The 20,974-nt window shown below is 43.0% G+C and overlaps 1 protein-coding gene and 1 non-coding gene across 3 annotated transcripts in view; both read right to left on the minus strand.

Moving 5' to 3' along the window:
* Positions 1-1,314: 1,314 nt before the first annotated feature.
* Nedd1 (NEDD1 gamma-tubulin ring complex targeting factor) overlaps positions 1,315-20,974 on the minus strand; it is a 48,822-nt gene continuing 29,162 nt past the window's right edge. For both annotated transcript variants that reach the window (XM_036169395.1, XM_036169394.1), the window contains exons 7-15: positions 19,308-19,509; positions 18,761-18,953; positions 14,792-14,920; positions 12,780-12,827; positions 11,653-11,855; positions 10,535-10,688; positions 9,690-9,846; positions 2,619-2,685; positions 1,315-2,191 (exon numbers count right to left, since the gene is read on the minus strand). In XM_036169395.1, the coding sequence (XP_036025288.1) occupies positions 2,087-2,191; positions 2,619-2,685; positions 9,690-9,846; positions 10,535-10,688; positions 11,653-11,855; positions 12,780-12,827; positions 14,792-14,920; positions 18,761-18,953; positions 19,308-19,509 (1,258 nt within the window). In that variant the 3' untranslated portion in view covers positions 1,315-2,086. The remainder of the gene's footprint in view (positions 2,192-2,618; positions 2,686-9,689; positions 9,847-10,534; positions 10,689-11,652; positions 11,856-12,779; positions 12,828-14,791; positions 14,921-18,760; positions 18,954-19,307; positions 19,510-20,974) is intronic.
* LOC118571314 lies at positions 8,939-9,083 on the minus strand. The gene has a single exon (XR_004943348.1). It is a non-coding gene; the product is annotated as a small nucleolar RNA SNORA79 (small nucleolar RNA).

Consider the following 20,974-nt stretch of genomic DNA (forward strand, 5'->3'; position numbering starts at 1 on the left):
CTTCCTTATGGCAGTCTACTTCCAAATACTGTCATCCTGCTTCAGAAGTGTGAACAACTCAGGACAGGCTACTTCACTGCATCCTCCCAACCATGATCACAGCCCATATGTCAGCGTTATCTTGGTTAAGAACATAACATCTTACATTTATCTTTGAAACAATGGGAAGTATCTTTAGTATTTAACATTTTGGGTCCTGGTTGTTTTGTGTAGCTATAACTTTCATGGTATCCTTTACCTTCTTGAACATTTCCTGTAGCTCCTTTCTAGGTCTAAAGAAAAAGTTTCATTATTTTCATTTTTGAAAACCACTTCCACTGAGTATAAATCTAAACTGCAGAGCCACCTTCAGAACTCTGAAGACATTCTGCCAAGACATCCGCTTCCCTCTTTTCTTCAGCTTCTATTTTCAATCTCCCTTGCTGGCTTTAAGAAATGTGCTGTCACGTTACCCTGAGAATTCAGAGTGTCTCTCAGAGACAACTGTGTGGTGCCTCATGCTAACATACAGAAACTACTTTGTACACCTTGTCTTTTGTTTTCAAATTTCCAATGGAAGGGTGAGGTAATCCTATTCCATGTCAGCCAGAGACAAAAAGTTCAAGTTCAGATTGTCTGTTCTGAATGCAAAACATTTATTGACTGTACTCAGTGTTTAAGTCATGACAAATGTTTCACCTAGACACAAACAATTACTGACCTGCTTTATCAGACCCCTTCTCATACACAGTATATACACCTATAGAAAAAGGAAAATAGTAATATATTAAAATATAATGTTTAGACAAAGTACTTCTGCATTCTAACCTTGTTTGAGTGACATATAAGGAAACTTGCTACAAGTCATAATGCCGCCATATCCGCCAAAAAAAGACTACAGCATCTGAGTCGCCTGGGAAAAGTCATTCCTGTTTTGTTTTTGGAAATAATTATTCATTGGTTTCTATTTATTAAATATATCCTTACACCTTCCAACACTTTAGAAAACCATAAAGTTGGCAAACTAAGCTGCATTTTGGTAAATATTTTGATCCTAGAAAGCAAAACTGGGCAACAGACCTATATATAAACAAAGTATACAGCTGAAATCTTTGGGCAAGAGGCAACAAGAATGTAAATGGATGAGTAGCTCCTCTCATCGAATTCTATCAAACAGTGGATCACAGCAGGCAGATGAGCATGTGCAGCTGCTGCCAATGTGTAAATTCCTTTCATGATGAACCTATATAAATAATACTATAGTAAGGCTAACAATAGAAAAATACTATTTGTAGCATACTATAAGTATAGAAAGTTAATGGTACAAAACACAGAAAAAAATCTATGCTTTTTATTTGTGAGGAAAAAGTGGCAACAATATTGTGATATTTAGTATCTTACAATAAATTTTCATTGATTATAAGCTGAGCCATAGTGATTCAAACCTTATAGTATGATTTTGCACACTGTTAATTCATTAGACAATCAGATGTGTAGCCCTTGAATTTCCAACCCTTAGGAGTTTTTCCTGTGTAAAGTTAGAGCCCTCAGAACACAGCGACAGAAATGCCAAAGATACCATGTATGTATCTGTACAACCCAAAGCTTCAAGATGTACCATACACACAAGCAATAAATAAGTCATACTTGATGTTATCATGCTAACAAAATAATGACTAATCGATAGCATGAAAAAATCCAATTGCCACTTTAAAGTTATTTCTTCATGAAACAGAAGGTAGACCAATGTTTTAAAAGTTGGCTTCCTAAAAAAAAAAAAAAATACAATCTGTCCATCAAAAATATATCTGTTTTAAAAAGTCACTTACAAAACATAAACCTATCCTTCTACGCACATTTTCTTCTCTTAGGAGAAGGGCACTTAGTGTACAGCTAAGGCGTTCAGAACATAAAGATCCGGCTGACTTCCCTCTCAGGAAGACAGTACTCCGTGCAGTTGTGATATAAAAATATCAATATGTCTGACAGATGGAATCGGGCCTGCGGCAGCATCCATTGTCAAGGCCATGAAAACAATACTGAATGTGTGTCACTCCTAGGTGCCAGAAACTTCCCAACTCATAAAAAATGAGGGTAGTCCGAGTCCTCAGAAGTGGGCCCGGAGTCTTCTGTTCTCTTCTCGAAGCCTTTCGATTTCAGCCACCAAGCCTTCATTCACTGAGTATCTTTCCAGCAAAGAGTGCATTTCATCCTGCAAAAGGGGGGAATGGTTTTTAAATTACTGGCTCTGCACACTACTCCGCAAGCTGTGTTCTACACACACTGAGCTCTCACTTCTTTTATGCTCAATTAACTAGCTACGTGGTAGTTTTTGGACTTCACCACAAAGATTACTAGAGAAATTAAATATCTGGAAGACTTAGAGTCTCACTTTTGGGAATCTTTTTGCTTAGTCATCACAAAAATGTGTGTGTGTGGGGGGGGGAAGCCTTTACTATCACAAATTCAAAAGTAGGTGAGCAGCTAAGTTCTAATTCACTTAGTTAAAATGTCTGAAACTATTTACTTATCTTGGCAATTAGCTCTGACACCTAAGTAAAAATGTATTGGTTCTTCATGGATTGTTTTTCTCAGATCCACCCACTCTACATTCTTAACATACTCTTTGCTATACGTACCAGTTGTATATGAAACTGTTTAATCATCTCCACTTGCAAATTCACAATATCCCTATGGCAAGCTTCCCTGTGAAGAAGAATATAAATATAAATATATTTCCAGTTCAAAATAGCCATTTCTGGGTCAAAACATCTCGAGTGACTAGGACTCCATGGCTTTGCATGGTTGTGTAAAGCGTGCGCAGCCATGTAATCTACACACATGGGTGGAGTAGCCACATGAGTTCCTGTGCGGCCCACCCGTTATAAAGCTGGCGCCATTTTGCACAGGATTCTCTCACCCTTTCTCTTGACCACGTGTGTTTTCCACAGGCCTGTTCACATCTGTCTCTTCCTATCCTATCTCAATAAAAACTCTTCTGTGGATTTGTTGTGTTTCGGGACATTTCCTCGCAGGGTAAGAGCGCCAAATAGCTAACACTAACCATCTGTCAAATACATCACTGATAGAGGATTTCTGATTCTTTAGGCTGCTTTGTTATTCAAATGATATCTTTTGTAGTACAAAAGCTTTTTAGTTTTAACCGTCCCAATTTGTCAATTGTTGGTCTTAATGCCTGTGCTACTGGGTTCCTGTTAAGAAAGTCCTTTCCTATGGCGATGAGTTCAAGCTTATTCCCCACTGTTCCCTGCTATCTACTAGAATATCAGATCTAATATCAAGGTCCCTGGTCCACTTGGAGTACAGCTCTGTGCTAGACAAAACAATGACCTAGTTTCACTCTTCTCCATGCAGCTATCCAAACTGACCAGCACAAAGATGCTGTCTTTTCTCCTATGTATTTGTGGCTCCTCCATCACAAACTCACGTGGTTGTTAAGTGTGTGAAAAGTCTGTGTACTGACCAGCATGAGGATGCTGCCTTTCCTCCTATGTATTTGTGGCTCCTGTCACAAATTCTCGTGGAGTACGTGTGTGAAAAGTCTGCATCCTCAATTCTATGCTATGGAGCAGTGTGTCTGTTCCTGTGTCAGCACGGTGCTACTTTCATTACTCTAATTCTGTAGTATAACACAGTCAGGGACTGTAAGGCCACAGCAGTTCTTTTATTGCTCAAAACTGTTTTGGCTATCCTGGGTATTTTGTGTTTCAAAATGAAATTTACAATTAATTTTCAATTTCTGTAAAGAATCGTGTCTTAATTTTGATGGGACTGCCCTGAACCTGTAAATAATTCTGGTTGGGCAGCCATTTTTAAATTACTAATCCCACTCATTCATGAGCATCAGAAGTCTTTCTTAACCTCTTTGATTCCTTTCTCGGACGGACGGAGGGCAGAGACAGGCACAAACCTACTATCTGAGGAGCCACTAGCACTTGATAGCTGCTGGGAGACAGTCATCTTTCATTAGGAGGTGAGCTTGGGGCATCGGTCACACTCCAGGGCAGGGCCCACTCCAAAAGCAGTTGGGCAACACAAACTGAATCCAATGGGGTGTGCAGTAAAGAAGAAAACTCTCTCTGTAGACCAGGCTGGTCTTGAACTCACGGAGATCTGTTTGCCTCTGCCTCCCAAGTGCTGGAATTAGAGGCATGCACCACCACCAAATTCTCAACAGAAGAATCTTAAAAAGCCAAGAAACATTTAAGGAGATGTTCAACACCCATAGCCATCAAGGAAATGCAAATCAAAACAACTCAGATTCCATCTTACACCTGTCAGAATGGCCAAGATCAAAACCGCAAGCAACAGCTCATGCTGGAGAGGATGTGGAGCAAGGGAGAAACCCCTGCATGGCTGGTGGGAGTGCAGACTTGTACAGCCACTGTGGAAATCAGTGTGGTAGTTTCTCAGAAAACTGGAAACCAATCAATCAATCTACTATAAGACCCAGCTATACCATTCCTGGGCACATACCCAAGGGATACTCAATCATACAAGGACACTTGCTCAACTATGCTCATAGCAGTGTTATTTGTAATGGCCAGAACCTGGAAACAACCTAGATGCCCCTCGACCAAGAACTGGATAAACAAAAGGTGGTACATTTACACAATGGAGTATTACTCAGCTGTTCAAAACATGGACACCAGGAAATCTGAAAGCAACTGGATGGAACTAGAAGAAACCATCCTGAATGAGGTAACCCAGACCAAAAAAGACAAACATGGTATGTACTCACTTATAAGTGGAGTACTCATAGCTGTAAAATAAAGGGTAACTATGCTACCTACAATCCAGAGATGCAGAGAGACTAGGTAACAGGAGGGTTCATGGGGGTTGGGGGGAAGGAATGCCCAGATCTCTCTGGGAAGGGGAAACAAGAGACTTAAGAGGTCTGAGGGTAGATGGGGATGGGAACATAAGCAGTGGGGGTTGGGCGGGGACAGAGGAAGAGAGTACTGAAAGAGAAGATGAGGGTGGGCACATTTCGGGGTAAGGTAAAAACCTGGTGCAAGAAAATCTCCCAGGAATCTAGTACTCCTAGCAGGGGGCCTGCATGGTACGGACCTAGGCACTCTGCATACACACACACACACACACACACACACACACACACACACACACACACAGCAGTTGTGTAGCTTGGTCTTCTTGTGAGTCCTACCAGTGGGAGCAGGGGTTATCTCTGACTCTTTGGGGACCCTACTCCTCATACTGGATTGCCTTAATTTAAGGGGAGGTTCTTAGTCTTACTGCAACTTGATATGCCGTGTGTTTTGATGATACCTATGGGAGGCCTGCCCTTGTCTGAACAGAAATGGAGGAGGAGTGGATGGGGTGGGGACAGAGGTGAGGCAGGGAGACACTAAGAGGGGAGGACGGAGGGGAAATGGTGAATGAGATGTGAAATAAATAAGTAAAATTTTTTTTAAAAGAAAACTCAAATTTGTGGGGGTAGGCAGGGTGGATATGGGAGGAAAATACACTGTATGAAATTCTCCAGAATTAATCAAAATATTATTTTAAGAAGACAACTTCTGGGGCTGGAGAGATGGCTCAGCGGTTAAGAGCACTGCCTACTCTTCCACAGGTTCTGAGTTCAATTCCCAGCAACCAAATGATTGCTCACAGCCACCTGTAATGAGATCTGGTGCCCTCTTCTGGCCTGCAAGGACACATGCAGACAGAATACTGTATATATAATAAATAAATAAACCTTTAAAAAAAAAAAAAAGATAACTTCTTCCTATAAAGACCATCATCTTTGGTTAGACACATTCCCAAGCAACTTAATTTTCTGGTTGTAACTATAACAGATTTAATTTTTTTCTCTTTTATTTTCGGTATGACAAAAGTTGTATTAAAAACAGAAAGTGTTAGGGACATAGCTCAGTGGTACAGCATGTGCCTAAGGTTGTGTCTGTTCTCCAGTACAACAACGGAAAAGAATTTAGAGGTACATATTGAAATAAAGAAGGTACTGGGAAGGTTGGAGGCAGAACCAGCAGAGTGCTTGCCTATCAGGCGCTAGGCCCTTGGTGCAGTTCCCAGGAATAGACAATAAAAAGGGGATCTGACAATCATCAACACAGCCAAGGTCTCAAAACTTACTGTCTTGCACAAAAGGAAAATCAGATCCATACTTATCTCTACTTTTCCATCCTGCTGTGTATTTATTTCAGCATGGCAAACCAGGCTGGGATACGACCGGGGACTGGCACTTGAGATACCCTTTCCCAGTAGGAGAAGACACCTTCCCTGTTAAGGCCACGTGACTACCAGGAAAGTCAAGGTTAGAGGCTAGATATGCTACAGAAGACAGCATGAAGAGAGGTGAGGCTGGTGTATGTGATGTCCCTAGGAGACACCTGTGAGCTCCTCACTAGTGCCTGTACTGGATTGGATGGCAGCACAGCAAAAATAAAGTAGCAGCTGGGGAGCAGAGAGCACCTGGACATTCCTGAGGTGTGGGTAAAACAAGACCAAGATGAAAAGATGGAGTGAATACTCCAGACTTCACCTGCTGTCCCAGAAGGGCAAAGACTGAGCCATGGGAATGAAGGCAAACTAGGGTAAACTGACTTTAAGAAAACCTAAACCAGCCGGGCGGTGGTGCACACGCCTTTGATCCCAGCACTCGGAGGAAGAGCCAGGCGGATCTCTGTGAGTTCCAGGCCAGCCTGGTCTATAGAGCGAGATCCAGGACAGGCACCAAAGCTACACAGGGAAACCCTGTCTTGAAAACAAACAAACAAACAAAGAGAGAACTTCAACCCAATATCTACAGAGTCAAAGAACCTGTCTGATAAATGAAAATCTTGAAAGATAACGTATGATACCACCTCTCAACGCTAATACCAAGAACAAGCGTGGTGACCTATAAAAATGTAACTGTTAAAATTATCCAGAGTTGAAAATACAAAGAAATTTAAACTAGAATCAAAGACAAGACAAGTTCTTGGAAAAAAAAAAAAAAAAAAAAAAAGAGGTTCAGACTCTAGATTGAACATGCGCAGAAGAAACTCACCATGAGAAGAGGAAGAACTAGCTAAATTTCTATAGATTGTCAAGGTCAGCTGCAGACTGGCCACTGCAGAACCTCTGCTGTCAAGTCTGCACTGGCCACTTTTTCCCCTGGACCTTCACTAAATGCTTGTATTAAAAATAAGGGAGAAGCAAAGCCACAGAGTTGAAAGAGAGTCCCTAAGGCTCTACAGAGCATGTGACATCTCGTGGCGGGAACTGCGCATCGGAAGCTGTGTGGCCTCCACTGAGAGGGGCTACCATGAGAGCTAAAGGAATGGCTGAGTCCTCACACTGGCCCCTCTGTGCCCACAACGACAGGGCAGCTGTATATAACCTATTGGGAGCACAGACAGAGCAACCACCCGAGACCCTCGGGCCCAGGAAGCCAGGGGCAGACTCAGTAAAGAAACAAGCCCTGGCAATGCAGAGGTGGCAGCAGCTACAAAGCAGAGAAGGACTCAGATCCTCGTCAGGCTGAAGGGCAGGCTGAGCCCATCCCTTGAGAATCAGCAGACCCCAGTGTGGGCTGACACTCCAATGCCTGTGTAACGCACCTCACTGCTCCTGTTCTTAACCCTCCCAAACACTACTTTCTGCTCTCCTTTCGGCCCGTTCCCTCCCGCTGCAGATAGGCTTAGAATTTACAACCACATCTTTGCTCATGCTGTTCCCACACACTTCAGTGGGAAACAAAAATCTCTTCAGCAATACCTTTCTAAATTCGCCCAAGAAAATTGCTCGCTTTCTGTGTTTCCAACATCATTTTATTTGTGCTAGACTCAGCTGTTATCTAGACAGTTTTGCTATTAGGCCGTAAATATTTATGCAGTGCTCAAAAACCCGTATATATTTTAAAACCATGCCCTGAAAATAGGAGGACTCAGAGAGAAAGGACGAAGGCAGACCACTTATCACCTATACAACTGTCTAAGGAGAGAACCAACAAAAACAAGTCCTAATAAAAATACCAGGACAATCGAAAAGCATGATAAAAGTCTGATACATTAAATATTGAACATGAGCTTACTGAGCAAAACTTCATGGAAGGGAAAGGGGAACAGACTGAGGATGTGAAGTTGAGAGAGCAAAGGAAAACACGCCCAGAGACAGGGAAAAATCACAGAACAAAGGCTTTCAGGACAGACCCACAGCCACAACGAGCTGAGAAAGCAGGAGATGGACAGGGTGCTGCATTTGCTGCATTCATATATCTACTTCAGGCCAGTTGTCACATGACAAAATTTCCTTGTCATACTGTTAGCAGTGCCCTATTTGCCAATCTGTAATGAATTAATTCACATTAAACACGCACTTATCATATTGGGATGCAATATATGTATTCTAAAGAAACTATGGCCACTGTGGGAAGATTCCCACTTTTGTATTCTTTTTTTTTTTTTTTTTTTTTTTTTTTTTTTTTTTTTTTTTTTTTTTTTTTGGTTTTTGGAGACAGGTTTCTCTGTGTAGCTTTGCGCCTTTCTTGGAACTCACTTGGTAGGCCAGGCTGGCCTCGAACTCACAGAGACCTGCTTGGCTCTGCCTCCCGAGTGCTGGGATTAAGGGAGTGCGCCACCACCGCCCGGCTCCCACTTCTGTATTCTTAATATCTGACACATAAACTAAGCACACACATTATCAAAAAGACAATTTTTCAGAAAGAAAATTTCTAATATTTAAAAATGTATTTTAAAAATATTTTAAACATTAAAAAGAATGTGCACCAATTAAAAACTATACAACTCTGATTTTCTTCTCATTTTAATCCAAGCAATTAAAGGTCAGAAAGGAAAACATCACACACACACACACACACACACACACACAAACTCAGTAACTAAAAATAACTTCCAAACTCTGAAATAACAAAGAAAAGGAGGCAGAAACACTCTAGAACATGGAACTTAAAAAAGATTGTTTGATCCCGCAAATTTCAGAGAATATATAGATAATCCCAATATCTTAACATTCTCTGAGTGAAAAAAAAATCAATTTTAATTTATGATGACCTAAAATCCTAGAGCCATACCTAAATGCAGTAGGAGGAACAGTCATCAAAACCTAACTTCATAATGAAAATTCAAATGATGGGAAGAACAGTTAAGTTACAGAGAGATTTCCTATTTCCTTGTAACATTCTGATGTACTCTATCCCAAAACACTCAGAAGTACATTTAAGAGGTATCTGTCAGACCTGGGCGATGGCTCAGTGGCTGCAGACACTTGCTGTCAAGCCTGCAGACTTGGAGTTCCACAGAGCAGAAAGCTGGCCTCTTGACTGCCACATGCGTACAGTGACACATGCCCGCATCCCAGCCCCCCAAACAAGATAAAACAGCGCAGACGTCTACGTCGCACACATCACTTCCCGCAGTGCATCTAAAGGTGGTCCCTGAGTATGGCATGTAAGAACTACATCTGAGTATACGAAAATGTGCCCACATTCTGAGAGGAAGACCGAATCTGCAAGGGCATCCTGCACACTGGACTTCCCATCACCTTATCTTTCTGCTGCTCTGGACAAATGTCCCTTTTTCCATAGCGCGGCACAGAAAGGTAAAGCTTCCTGTTTTCTATGGTTTTGTGGTCATCAGAACCTGGACACAATCACCAATGGCTCTGGTTTCACACAAACAAAAACAAGCGCAGTGACTCCTCGCTACCTGAAGTCATCCAGAGTTTCTTGTATCATGTTCTGAATGAAGCGGATTTGAACCGAGGTCAGTGGTGCATTTGGCCGACTGTTCCCGATGGTATCGACTATTTTTTCTGAGAGGGAACTGGCTACTCCAGCAATGACAGAGGGAGCGACCTTCGGAACTAAACAAATGGAGAAAACAGTAATAGTTTAGCTGGACTAAGAGACATCAAACATTTCTAAGTAAGATTTGGTAAAGGAAGACTTGGGGAACTGCAAAAGAACAACGTTCCTGTGTCATTTAGAAAAACCCAGTGTCTGGAATACAAATTTTAGCAACTTTCTATGTCATTATTTCTAATAATCATTTATCTGTATATATAAACCGCCAACTGTCTAATGTAATAACACATGACAGAGGGATTCATCCTGAAGAGTCCCTGAATCATTCCTCTTATAAAAGATGTATGTGACAAGCTGCACCATAAACCAGATAAGCCAGGACTATTATAAACAAACAGAAGGACCACGGGAGTGGAGCAGTGCCCCAGGCAAAGCCCTAGAGTTTAACAAATGCAGTGGACTTGCTGGCCTCTCTGGAAAGAGATTCTCTCAGGCAGTTCTTACAGAACCCTTAAATGCAACTGGGTCTTAGGAGCCTACGGCATAAATTCTAAGGATAAAACTTGAATACAAATATTTTACAGAATTCAGGTGATTAACCACTTCATTCTATGTACAGTGAATTAAATCAAACCCTTCCATGTTAGAGTGAGGAAGAAGCTCAAACCAGCGTCTCTGGATCTAACGACTCACTCATGCTAGGACCAACTGCACATTTTCAAACACAAGGACCTTCGACGTGCTTACTTGGAGCTGAGGACCCGTTGACGGAGGGCTCATGTATCAACTGGGCTTCAATCTCTTTTTCGGGCTTTTCATATTTTTCAAGATTTCTTGTTTGGTTAGATGATGGAGAGGTATTTAGAATTCCAGGTTCAGCACCAGAGATCAACTTTGTAAACTTTGTATTGAAAACAAACAGACACTTTAATATGCCGTTGCTTAGTTGACCCCATTCCCCATAAATTTTTTTCTAGTTCTCACTTTTTCCCCCCAGAAGGTAGGGGTCGGAGAAATGAGGAACAGAGAAAGACTGAGAAGCTAATACTAGCAGCAAACCAATTTAATAATTAATGAAGATGTGACTATTTACAAAAAGCTAATTTACTAAGCACTTGTTGATTACACTCAAATGCAAACTCTGGGAAGAGGTGGGGAGGGAGGCCATCTCTAGATGCCACCACATCAACTAGACAGAAATATCTGAAAATAAAAGGCATTTTCATATTTCTGACTTGATTATCTTTTAAGTTCTAGTTTTAAATACAAATTAGAAAACACAGACATTTGCATACCTACAGTCTCGACCTTCCTACGACCTTTGACCTCAAGGTGCTAACACTAGCGTTCTTAGCCACCTCAGATTTGCTTTAACACTAAGAACAACTTGACCACCAGCGTGCTCGAGGCTGCAGTGGAAATACTTCTTAAAAGAAGTTTTCCCCTTTTCTACATATCTCTTTCCTTTTATCTCAACTTAAGAAATTAAGCTTTTCATTAAGTATGGGCACTACTCAAGCAGGCACAGTGAACTGAAAACATAAAGACACGTCACCACTATTTCAGCTTTACTTCTTAGAAGTGAGTTAGCTGGAACTTTCTTTTCCTCAATGAGAATGAAGACTGTACACAGATATAGGGTAACAACATACATATTTTAACTTGATTTTCTCTTTTAAACCTGAAGTTGATTCTTTCCCTGGCCTTTATGATAATAAAAATCATTTCTCCCCGAAAAAGGAGAGTTATGAGGTATTTTCTTACCGATGAGTAGTTATCTTCAACACAGACAAGGTTAATTAATAATTAAGACACCCACCGGCGGTCCCTGTTTTGAGTGACAAACACTGAATTCCGGTGGATACCTGCTTCAGGGACTCCTTAGGCTCCTGCTTCCCCGAGTAAGTTTTCTTTGCCTCAGCTGTCAGCTCATGACTTTCATTCTCTTCTTTCGCTGGGGATCCCGTAAAGACACTAAGAGGACTGGAGTGCAGGACCAGAGTGCCGGAAGTGACTGCATTCTTTCTCGGGGGGAACACAGAGTTCAGCTGTGACAGAAAGTCCAGGCCTGACAAAGGGTAAAGAAATGCCATATGTACACAGTGTTCCCAACCTCAAACACTTGGTATAAGCCTTACTTAAAATGACGGCAAATAATTCAGCAAAAAATGGGATTTGGTTTTAGAGGACTGGCGTATTTCTTAGCTACTTCCCAGAGCTGGTATGGATTTGGGAGTATATTCTTCCACAGCCTGAAACTCTACTTCCTATGTGGAAGTGTGGTGAGCCTTTAAAAACACACGTGCCCGGGCACATCGATGCACTTCGGAGGCTTAGGCAGAAGACTAGCGTGTACAAGCCAGCCTGGACTACATGGCAAGAATGTCTTAAAAAGTTTCTTTTCTTGTGACAAGACTTTGAAAACTACAAAGCACAATCAATGTTTTAACAACATTAGCTCTTGATAACTGTTTTAATTTGTATGTGTCTGTGGCAGCCTGTGAGGCGACCCTGATGATTTGTGCCTTTGACCTCCATGCTGTGTACATTCTTCAGTCCGCCTGTGAGCTAGACAAAGGAAAGGAATGTGGGGAAAGTGGTGTGACGTCACTCCCAAGGTCAGGGTACAGCGTGCTTCTCTCTGTCTAGTCTAAAGAAAGCAGCTGCTCTGTTGGCAGCTTGACCAAGGGCATGCCCCAGGGGCAGGAAATGGTCTCTCCAGTCAGAAACCACACAAATGAGCTTGGAAGCAGTGTTGAACGCAGCTCTGGCTGACTCCTCAATGGAAGCATCGAGGAAGGAAGGACCTGTAGCCCAGGCAGCTGGCCAAGTGACACTCAGGCCACAGGAACAGTGAGAGGCCAGCGTCTGCTAGCTAAAGCTAAAGCAGTGGGGAAGTTGGGATGCAGCAGCAGCAGCAGCAGCAGCAGCAGCAGCAGCAGCGTCAGTGTTGCCTCAGATTTTCATGAAAATATGTCCTTAGATTTCTTACCATCGCCTTTGCCTATAGATTCATCACCTCCTTTGTTAACTACACCATCTAGAATAAATTAACAAAATCAAATTATTTATTTATTTATTTATTTGCAACATTTTTAGATAATAAACTTTCAAGTTTTTTAAAATTGCAAAACAAAGAAGCTGCAGCAGCCTAGGTTTCCTATTGGCTCTCCCTAGAGTGCAGAGGCTGACACTCTGGAGTGTGACTGAAGTCAAACATCATCAGGAGACTAACGCATGCATGTTCCCTCTGATTGTTTTAGCTTCCTGCAGAAAAGCAAATCTAAAGGTCCATCCCATGGTCATGGAAGGGGACAGCAGAACATGAACAATCCCTGAAGTAGGTACTAGTGCCCGACAACCCAGTTTTGCTTATTCTACCTGGTGCCTTTCTGATTGGGGCAAGCTTCTAATACAGTAAAACTACAATGTTTGCATATTTACACTAGAGATAATGCCTTGATTACCTGGCAAAATTGTTTGGGTAATTAATTTAAATAAGAATATTTTACAAGTATTACAATGTCATAAAAACATATGGTTTTACTGATATTAACGTCAATCACAGACTATTGCAATATTGTAATTATTCATTTACTAATATATAACAAAAACTGTGAACTCAATGTTAACATACTAACAGAATAATGGGCAAAAGTCACACACGAATTCATCAGAAATACAAATGGTTAGCCAATAGCAAATGATTACCTGATCAGAAATCTTGCTATCTGCGTATGTATGTTTACTTTGAAGCTACATATCACATGCCAACACTCTCACCTCTTACTCTCTCCTCTCCCCCACCACACACATGCATGTGCGTATGCATGCAGACTTTTTAAAGTAAGTTCTTAGATTCTTCCTAATATAAAAATTGTTTTTATTTAACAGATGAAGAAACCGAGGCACAAAGATTAAGCCCTTTTCTTGGAGAACTGCACCCTTGAGATCGACCAATTTCTAGTCAACAAAAGCAAGCATTGCATCTAACCATGTTTTCCTTACCACGAAGATGAAGCCTCAATAAATAGAGACACACACCTCACATTTTACATTTGAAAAACAGTGCAGCAACTGAAAGAATTCATGAACTTAGACATCTGCAAAAAAGCTCTTCAGTCTTAAATAAAAAGTTGCTCTACCCCCCCTCCCCTTTTCCCCTCTGTGTGTGTATTTAAATCCTCTACTATGGGCACTTAGATTTTTTTTTCTGGTTTTTCAATATTATAAATAAAACAGTAAACACACAAATCTTACAGATGTCTCTGAATATTTTCTGAGGTAATTGGTAGAAATGGAATTAACAGAAAGTATGAATAATTAACTATCCAATAACCCTCTAGATATTTGCCTGGATCACTGACACCTGCTATTAGCACTGAACTCATCCCACAAAGGCGTGTGAGCCTCAGGAGAGCTGAGAAGCACAGCCGGACAATGGCATACACTGTGTCTAGGCATCAAGGCAGCAGAGGTGTCTTTTCAATGTGACATCTGCAGGGTGGTGGCAGAGATGATGCGGTATACACACGAAACTATCATGTAGAAGTGAAAAAGAAGAGGCACTCTATTCCCTAGCCAGGAAACACTGACTAAATAGCAGATAAATACCAATAATCTTGACTTTTACATACCAAGCATCCTAGGTTTGAGGGCAGTTTATCTGAAGCAGATATAAGTCAAAGATTGCTGATAACATAGAAACTCCTTTAAGAATTCTGTTGGCCCCTAAGTACAGAGATGGAGCCACTTGCCTAACATACAGAAGACCTAGGGTGATCCCCAGGACAGGGGTGGGGGGAGGATCAACCTTTATGGAAATTAAAATGCTAGCTTAGGAGCCATGTTCAATGGCTAGCATTTGCTTTAGACTGTTAACTTCTCACATAGAGGGTACAGGAAAGATCCCATCAGGAACTGAGAAAGTGAACAAACCATTATATGACTTAGACCCCCATCAAACAGCATCAAGAGTCTACGCCCACTGACCTGAACACTTACCATCTCTGACTGGTGAGAACATGTCCCCTAAACTGCTTTTCCCAGTATCATCAAAGCTGGAGAAATCTTGGCTTTTTCCACCATCTGTTTCCTTAGATAAAATATCTGTATTTATGCTTCGAGGCAGGCCTTGGGAGAATCGGATACAAAAATCAGAGTTATAACATACATCTAAATAGCTGTTACCACCAGAAGCTAGATTGTAAAAATGAATGTTACCCATATTGTGGCAATCTTGTAATTGAGCATCAAGGAAAGCAGAATATGTCAGTGAAGGACTTTTCAAAACAACAAACAGCTCATTTGTTCATAGGGTTCACTTCAGTAGAAAGAAAGTTTCTAATATCATCAATATGCCTTTGCTGCCCTGTCCACCGAACACAATGTATGTCTGTTATGCTTCTGACTACCTATAAATGACTGAGACAAGTCTACTAGGCATAAGCACGAGGCCTGAGGGACAACAGGAGTCAGGTAGCATTTGTTCTCCACCTTGCAGAAAGCAGGCCTCTGATCCCCATCCAAAGCCCTCCTTCACTAATAGTGGGAGCTTAACCTGACTCGGCGGTGGCGGCGGCAGCGGCGTTCTCAAACTGCAGGACTCAGTGACTCCCTTTGTTACTGGCAATAAGGAAAGCAGTAGCAGACTCATAAAGGACAGTGCAGTAGGCAACAGCTAAGGGGTTGCTAGCGCATGGCCTTGGAGCTAAGACTCTGGGAGAAACCACAGATCAAGGACCGTCTTGCTTGTGTTAGGGGTGTGAGTTCTCGGGAGATGCAGCAACTAGGTGAACTCCAGCCCCTGGACTGGCAGCTACTGCTGCATATTTCAGAAGGAGCTTGATTTGGCACCTTGATCTCAAGCTGAAAAGCCTGAGATGGAACAGATGACTGAATTTCCAAAGCTGACCAAGCCTGGCTAAAGAAATGAACTTAAAAAACCAACTGCTAGAAAACCAAAGCTCCTGTCCATCCCAACACTGACAGGTGTCCACAGTAGTGGTTTCAGCTGAGACAGTGATGCACAGCTATAAACCAGCACTGGGAGGCTAAGGAATTCAGGGCTAGCTTGGGCTACATAGTGAGTGGGATGAAAGGGAAGAATGAGGGCAGGGAGGAGTTTGCTTCCTTTTTTCTAGGTTTTTAACATATCTGAATGGATGGATGTCCTGGCCTTTGAAACAGACAGAGGGTTAGTAGAGAAATAGTACTAAAGTCTTAATTTTCATTTCTTAAAAACTGCTACTTCCTACTTAAACTGAGGACCAGCAACAAGTCTACAGAGGTTCTTCACAATAAGTCAGCTGGATAACTCCAGTAAAAACAGGAATTGTTAAAACTTTAGTCTAACTGTCATTGTCATGGTCATGACTGTGACTACAATATCACCAACACTATGGTTCACCAAGTGTCTCGTGTGCCAGGCACTTGGGATACATCTTCTCAGATTGCCATAACCATCTTAAATGTTAAACATTATCTTAGTGTATAAAGGGAAGCCAATGACAGTAGAGCCCAGGATGGCTCAGTCAGAACAGCGCTTGCCCTATAAGCAGTAAAAGCTGAAGATGATCCCCAGACCCCGCAAGAAAAGAATAGCAGGGTGTCTGCAGTCCCAGCATTGGCAATGGGGAGGCAGAGCATGGATCTCTATGACTTGCTGGCCAGCTAGCTTGGCAAGTTCCAAGCCAGAGAGAAACTCTGACTCCAAAATTAAAGTAGACAGTACCTAAGGAATGTGGCACCCAAAGCTGTCTTCAGGCTTCCATGCACATCGGCACACACAGCACACCTGCACCAGAACATGTGCATGTTCTCTCTCTCTCTCTCTCTCTCTCTCTCTCTCTCTCTCTCTCTCTCTCTCTCTCTCTCTCTCTCTCTCTCTCACCACTATGAGTGAAACTTCTCTGTAGGTTGACAGGTATTTCAAACAGACACAAAACTGTTTGCAGAGATGAAGCAAACTCATGCTTTGCCAGAAACTCTAAGACTGTTAGAGCCATCATTGACCAGCAACCCAGCAGACCCAAGCCTTCCACTGCTAAGGCGTGTGGCATCCTTGAAGAACTACTTATTAAAGACCGATACGCTAGTTCACGGCTTACAGACTACTACTGTTTTAATCTTTTAAAGTTAGGAATAAGATAAGAATTGCAGAATCATTTATGAAAATCGTGACAAATTTTCATAATACAGTTAATTCAGCACTTTAGGAGACATTATCCAGTTAATATTTCAAAACTAATTTCTTCTAAGCAGACAGTCTTTGTCCCCAAGTTCTTAAATATGGACCTAGTTATTTTTCTGTGTGTGTGTTGTGACTATGACCCTCACAGGAAACTGATAATGAAAAGTTACCCCCACACTGGAGGTCAACATGTGTGGATCTGCTGCTATTTAGAAGTAGTAAAGCTGAGAAGGGAGAGGCTGTCCTGTGAAGTACAAGACAGGGTATGTGCGCCACTAGGGGGGTTAGGGTGCTTTCTGAGAAGTCACAGGCTGCGGTCCTAGTTTCTGCTCTCACGCAGTGAACCCACTCCTACACTGCACCTTCTCTGACCAGAGGGGATCAACAGGTTATCAGCAGAGATCATCTGCATACTAGACTCTCCATGAACAAACGAACAGGTACATGCGTGCCCGGCACTATTCAGCATTTCCAAATATCCATCCTATCACGTGACTGACTTTCCATTTTATGACATAGAACATCAGGAACCATGAGGTCAAACCAAACACACAGCACTGCCTTCCCCCACCCTCTACTCAGCACACACACTGCCTTCCCCCACCCTCTACTCAGCACACAGCACTGCCTTCCCCCCCACCCTCTACTCAGCACACACACTGCCTTCCCCCCCACCCTCTACTCAGCACACACACTGCCTTCCCCCACCCTCTACTCAGCACACACACTGCCTTCCCCCCCCACCCTGTATTCAGCACACACACTGCCTTCCCCCCCTCACCCTCTACTCAGCACACACACTGCCTTCCCCCACCCTCTACTCAGCACACACACTGCCTTCCCCCCCACCCTGTACTCAGCACACACACTGCCTTCCCCCCCCACCCTCTACTCAGCACACACACTGCCTTCCCCCCCACCCTGTACTCAGCACACACATTGCCTTCCCCCCCCACCCTCTACTCAGCACACACACTGCCTTCCCCCCCACCCTCTACTCAGCACACACACTGCCTTCCCCCCCTCACCCTCTACTCAGCACACACACTGCCTTCCCCCCCTCAACTCAGCACACACACTGCCCCCCCCCCTCTACTCAGCACACACACTGCCTCCCCCCCCTCTACTCAGCACACACACTGCCTTCCCCACGATCTACTCAGCACACACACTGCCTTCCCCCCCTCTACTCAGCACACACACTGCCTTCCCCCCCTCTACTCAGCACACACACTGCCTTCCCCCCCTCTACTCAGCACACACACTGCCTCCCCCCCCTCTACTCAGCACACACACTGCCTTCCCCCACGATCTACTCAGCACACACACTGCCTTCCCCCACCCTGTACTCAGCACACACACTGCCTTCCCCCCCACCCTGTACTCAGCACACACACTGCCTTCCCGCCCCCTACTCAGCACACACACTGCCTCCCCCCCCTCTACTCAGCACACACACTGCCTTCCCCCCCCTCTACTCAGCACACACACTCAGCCAGCCTGAGGGAGTGAGTGAGTGTTCAGGAGGAATGACTTGGAGTCAGCACTCCCGTCTCTAAAAGCATCGCTCCCTCTCAAAACAGGAACTCACCTAAGAGCATAAGTGCTCCCAAGAACTCTTTAACAAGGTAAAGTGAGTAAGCGTCACTTCTTCAACACTATCTACAAGTCAGTTTTACCTAAATACTCAAATGCGTCCAAGGTCCTCCAAAAAAGTGCTAATCGCGTGATATCTGGGGAAAGACAAAGTCCTCAGAACACTGTGACATAAGGGAAATTACCTGCTTTGTCCTGAGCAGCACCGCCCCTGCCCGCTGCTGTCGTCACGGGCTGTGGGAGAACTGTGGCAATGGAAGGGGTGGTTGCTTCTCTGACAGTTCCAGAATTCTGAGCGGCCCCACTGCCGCTGCTCACAGCAACACTCCGTTTGTTCCCTGATGTGGCCTTATTTGAGCAGCCTTTACTTAAACTTGCCTGAATGGAAGAGAATATTTAAAAGCTCAGGTTACTAATGTGGCATACTATACATTAATATTTCATAAACGCCCTGCTAAATTAAAAACTTAATTTTTCTTTTTATATATTTGAAGCTTGCTCTAAACAAAAATGCATTTTAGAATACTTTTGATGAAGATTTACATAAGAATTAAATATTAAATAAATTTAAAATCAAGTCTCAGATGGCTTTATATTAAAACTATGTATAATGTCACCATATAAAATCCCTAGGAAGCAATACAATACTGTGTTTCGTGGACAAGATACAATTTTCATTTTCTGAGCTAGGGGTTTTTTGTAAACCTGAAAATAAGGAAGGGAACATCCCACCTTCATCAGAGACGTGGAGTACTGAAATGCTATACATTGCACAGATGTCTTGTGGGCACTGATGGTTTTCACAGGGGATTTCAGCATCCTCAGGTCATACTGATAGATTTTCCCCCGGGACGACCCAACAGCCAGAGTGGCTCCATCAGGCATAAAGTCTACTGCAGTCAGAGGGGCGTCAGCCACTAGAGTCTTCACCAGCCTTCAGACGGGGGAGATGTGCAATCGTATTAGTATACACAGAGTATGAGCCTGGAGGGCACAACTACTGATCAAAAACACTCATCAGTCAGAACTGGGCAAGCAATGCATACCCCAGACAGCTGCTTACAGCAGTCTGGAGTCTGTCTCGACACATGTAACAGAATGACCTGTAAAGGACTGGACACTGCACCCTACTTTTCTACTCACATCAAAGGCACAGCCGACATGTTCCAGGTAGACCACATATGCCTTCCAGTCAGTACTCTATGGCAGGGAGTGTGACAAGTCCCCAGTGTCACTGTACAAACAGCCAGCAGCAGCCTCAGGGCTGAGTGGGCACCACATATCCAGTTTCCACTTAGTGGCCTGCTTGTCTCGGGGTGGGGGGGGGGGATGTGACCTTTCACAGGAGCAGATGCTCTCTGCTCTGAGTTGTGCATCTCCTGACCAAAGGCTAAAAACAACACAGTTCATGTGGCCAATGGAGACTGACTTGCTCGTTCTTTGCTGGTCTATCTGGTCTAGACAAGGAGGAGGACAAAAGGCTTACTGAGCCCAGAGGCTGCCAGTCAGTGAACAAGTCACTGGTGTACTGGCGAAAGGCCCCAGTCTGGAACATTCTACATGGTCTTTAGATACTGCTCATCGTTACAATTCTAGAGCCTTTTCTTTCTTTCTCTTTTTTTTAATAAAGTTCTACCTCAAGCAGCTATCCCAAAAGAAGGGTTTGAACCGTTAGAAGGTCATCTAGCTAAGCAGGGCCAACATTTCTCAGGGATATCTCTGGTGATGTCTGGAGACTATCAGAACTCAGCAAATGCCACTGTGCTTAGTGGGGAGAGACCAAGGGCAGTGTTGGAAGATATTACAGTGCTCAGGACGGCACCCGTAACAGAGAAACAGAAGACCAAAATATAATCAGTTTAGAAACTTTGGTACAGAAATAAATTTTAAAACAAAACTGCTTTAAAAAATAAGTGTGTTGGAGTTGGGGATTTAGCTCAGTGGTAGAGCGCTTGCCTAGCAAGCGCAAGGCCCAGGGTTCTATCCTCAGCTCAAAACAAAACAAAACAAAACAAAACAAAAAAAATAAGTGTGTTTAGTTGTATTTTACAAAAGAATCTTAAGACTAATGAAATAAACACATGAAAAATTTCATATTAGATACATCCAATGTACAATATTAGATCCCGTGGATAGTAACAGAAGCCTGTGTAAGTCACAAACAAGTCTGTTAATGAAGTAACTGTTGTTAAACTAAAGCATGGACACCTTAGGCTAGGGTGCAGGTTGGTGGATAGTGCTTGCCTAACATACACAACACTCTAGGTTGATCCTAAGTACCACATAAGCTGGGTGTGGTGACACATTTGAAATTCAAGCATTAACACCAAAGGATCTCCAGTTCAAGGTCATGTTTAGCTAACTAGCAAGTTTGAGGCCTGCCTTGGCTAGGTGAGACC

Source organism: Onychomys torridus, chromosome 20 (assembly GCF_903995425.1).
Source record: "Onychomys torridus chromosome 20, mOncTor1.1, whole genome shotgun sequence".
Taxonomy (NCBI): Eukaryota; Metazoa; Chordata; class Mammalia; order Rodentia; family Cricetidae; genus Onychomys; species Onychomys torridus.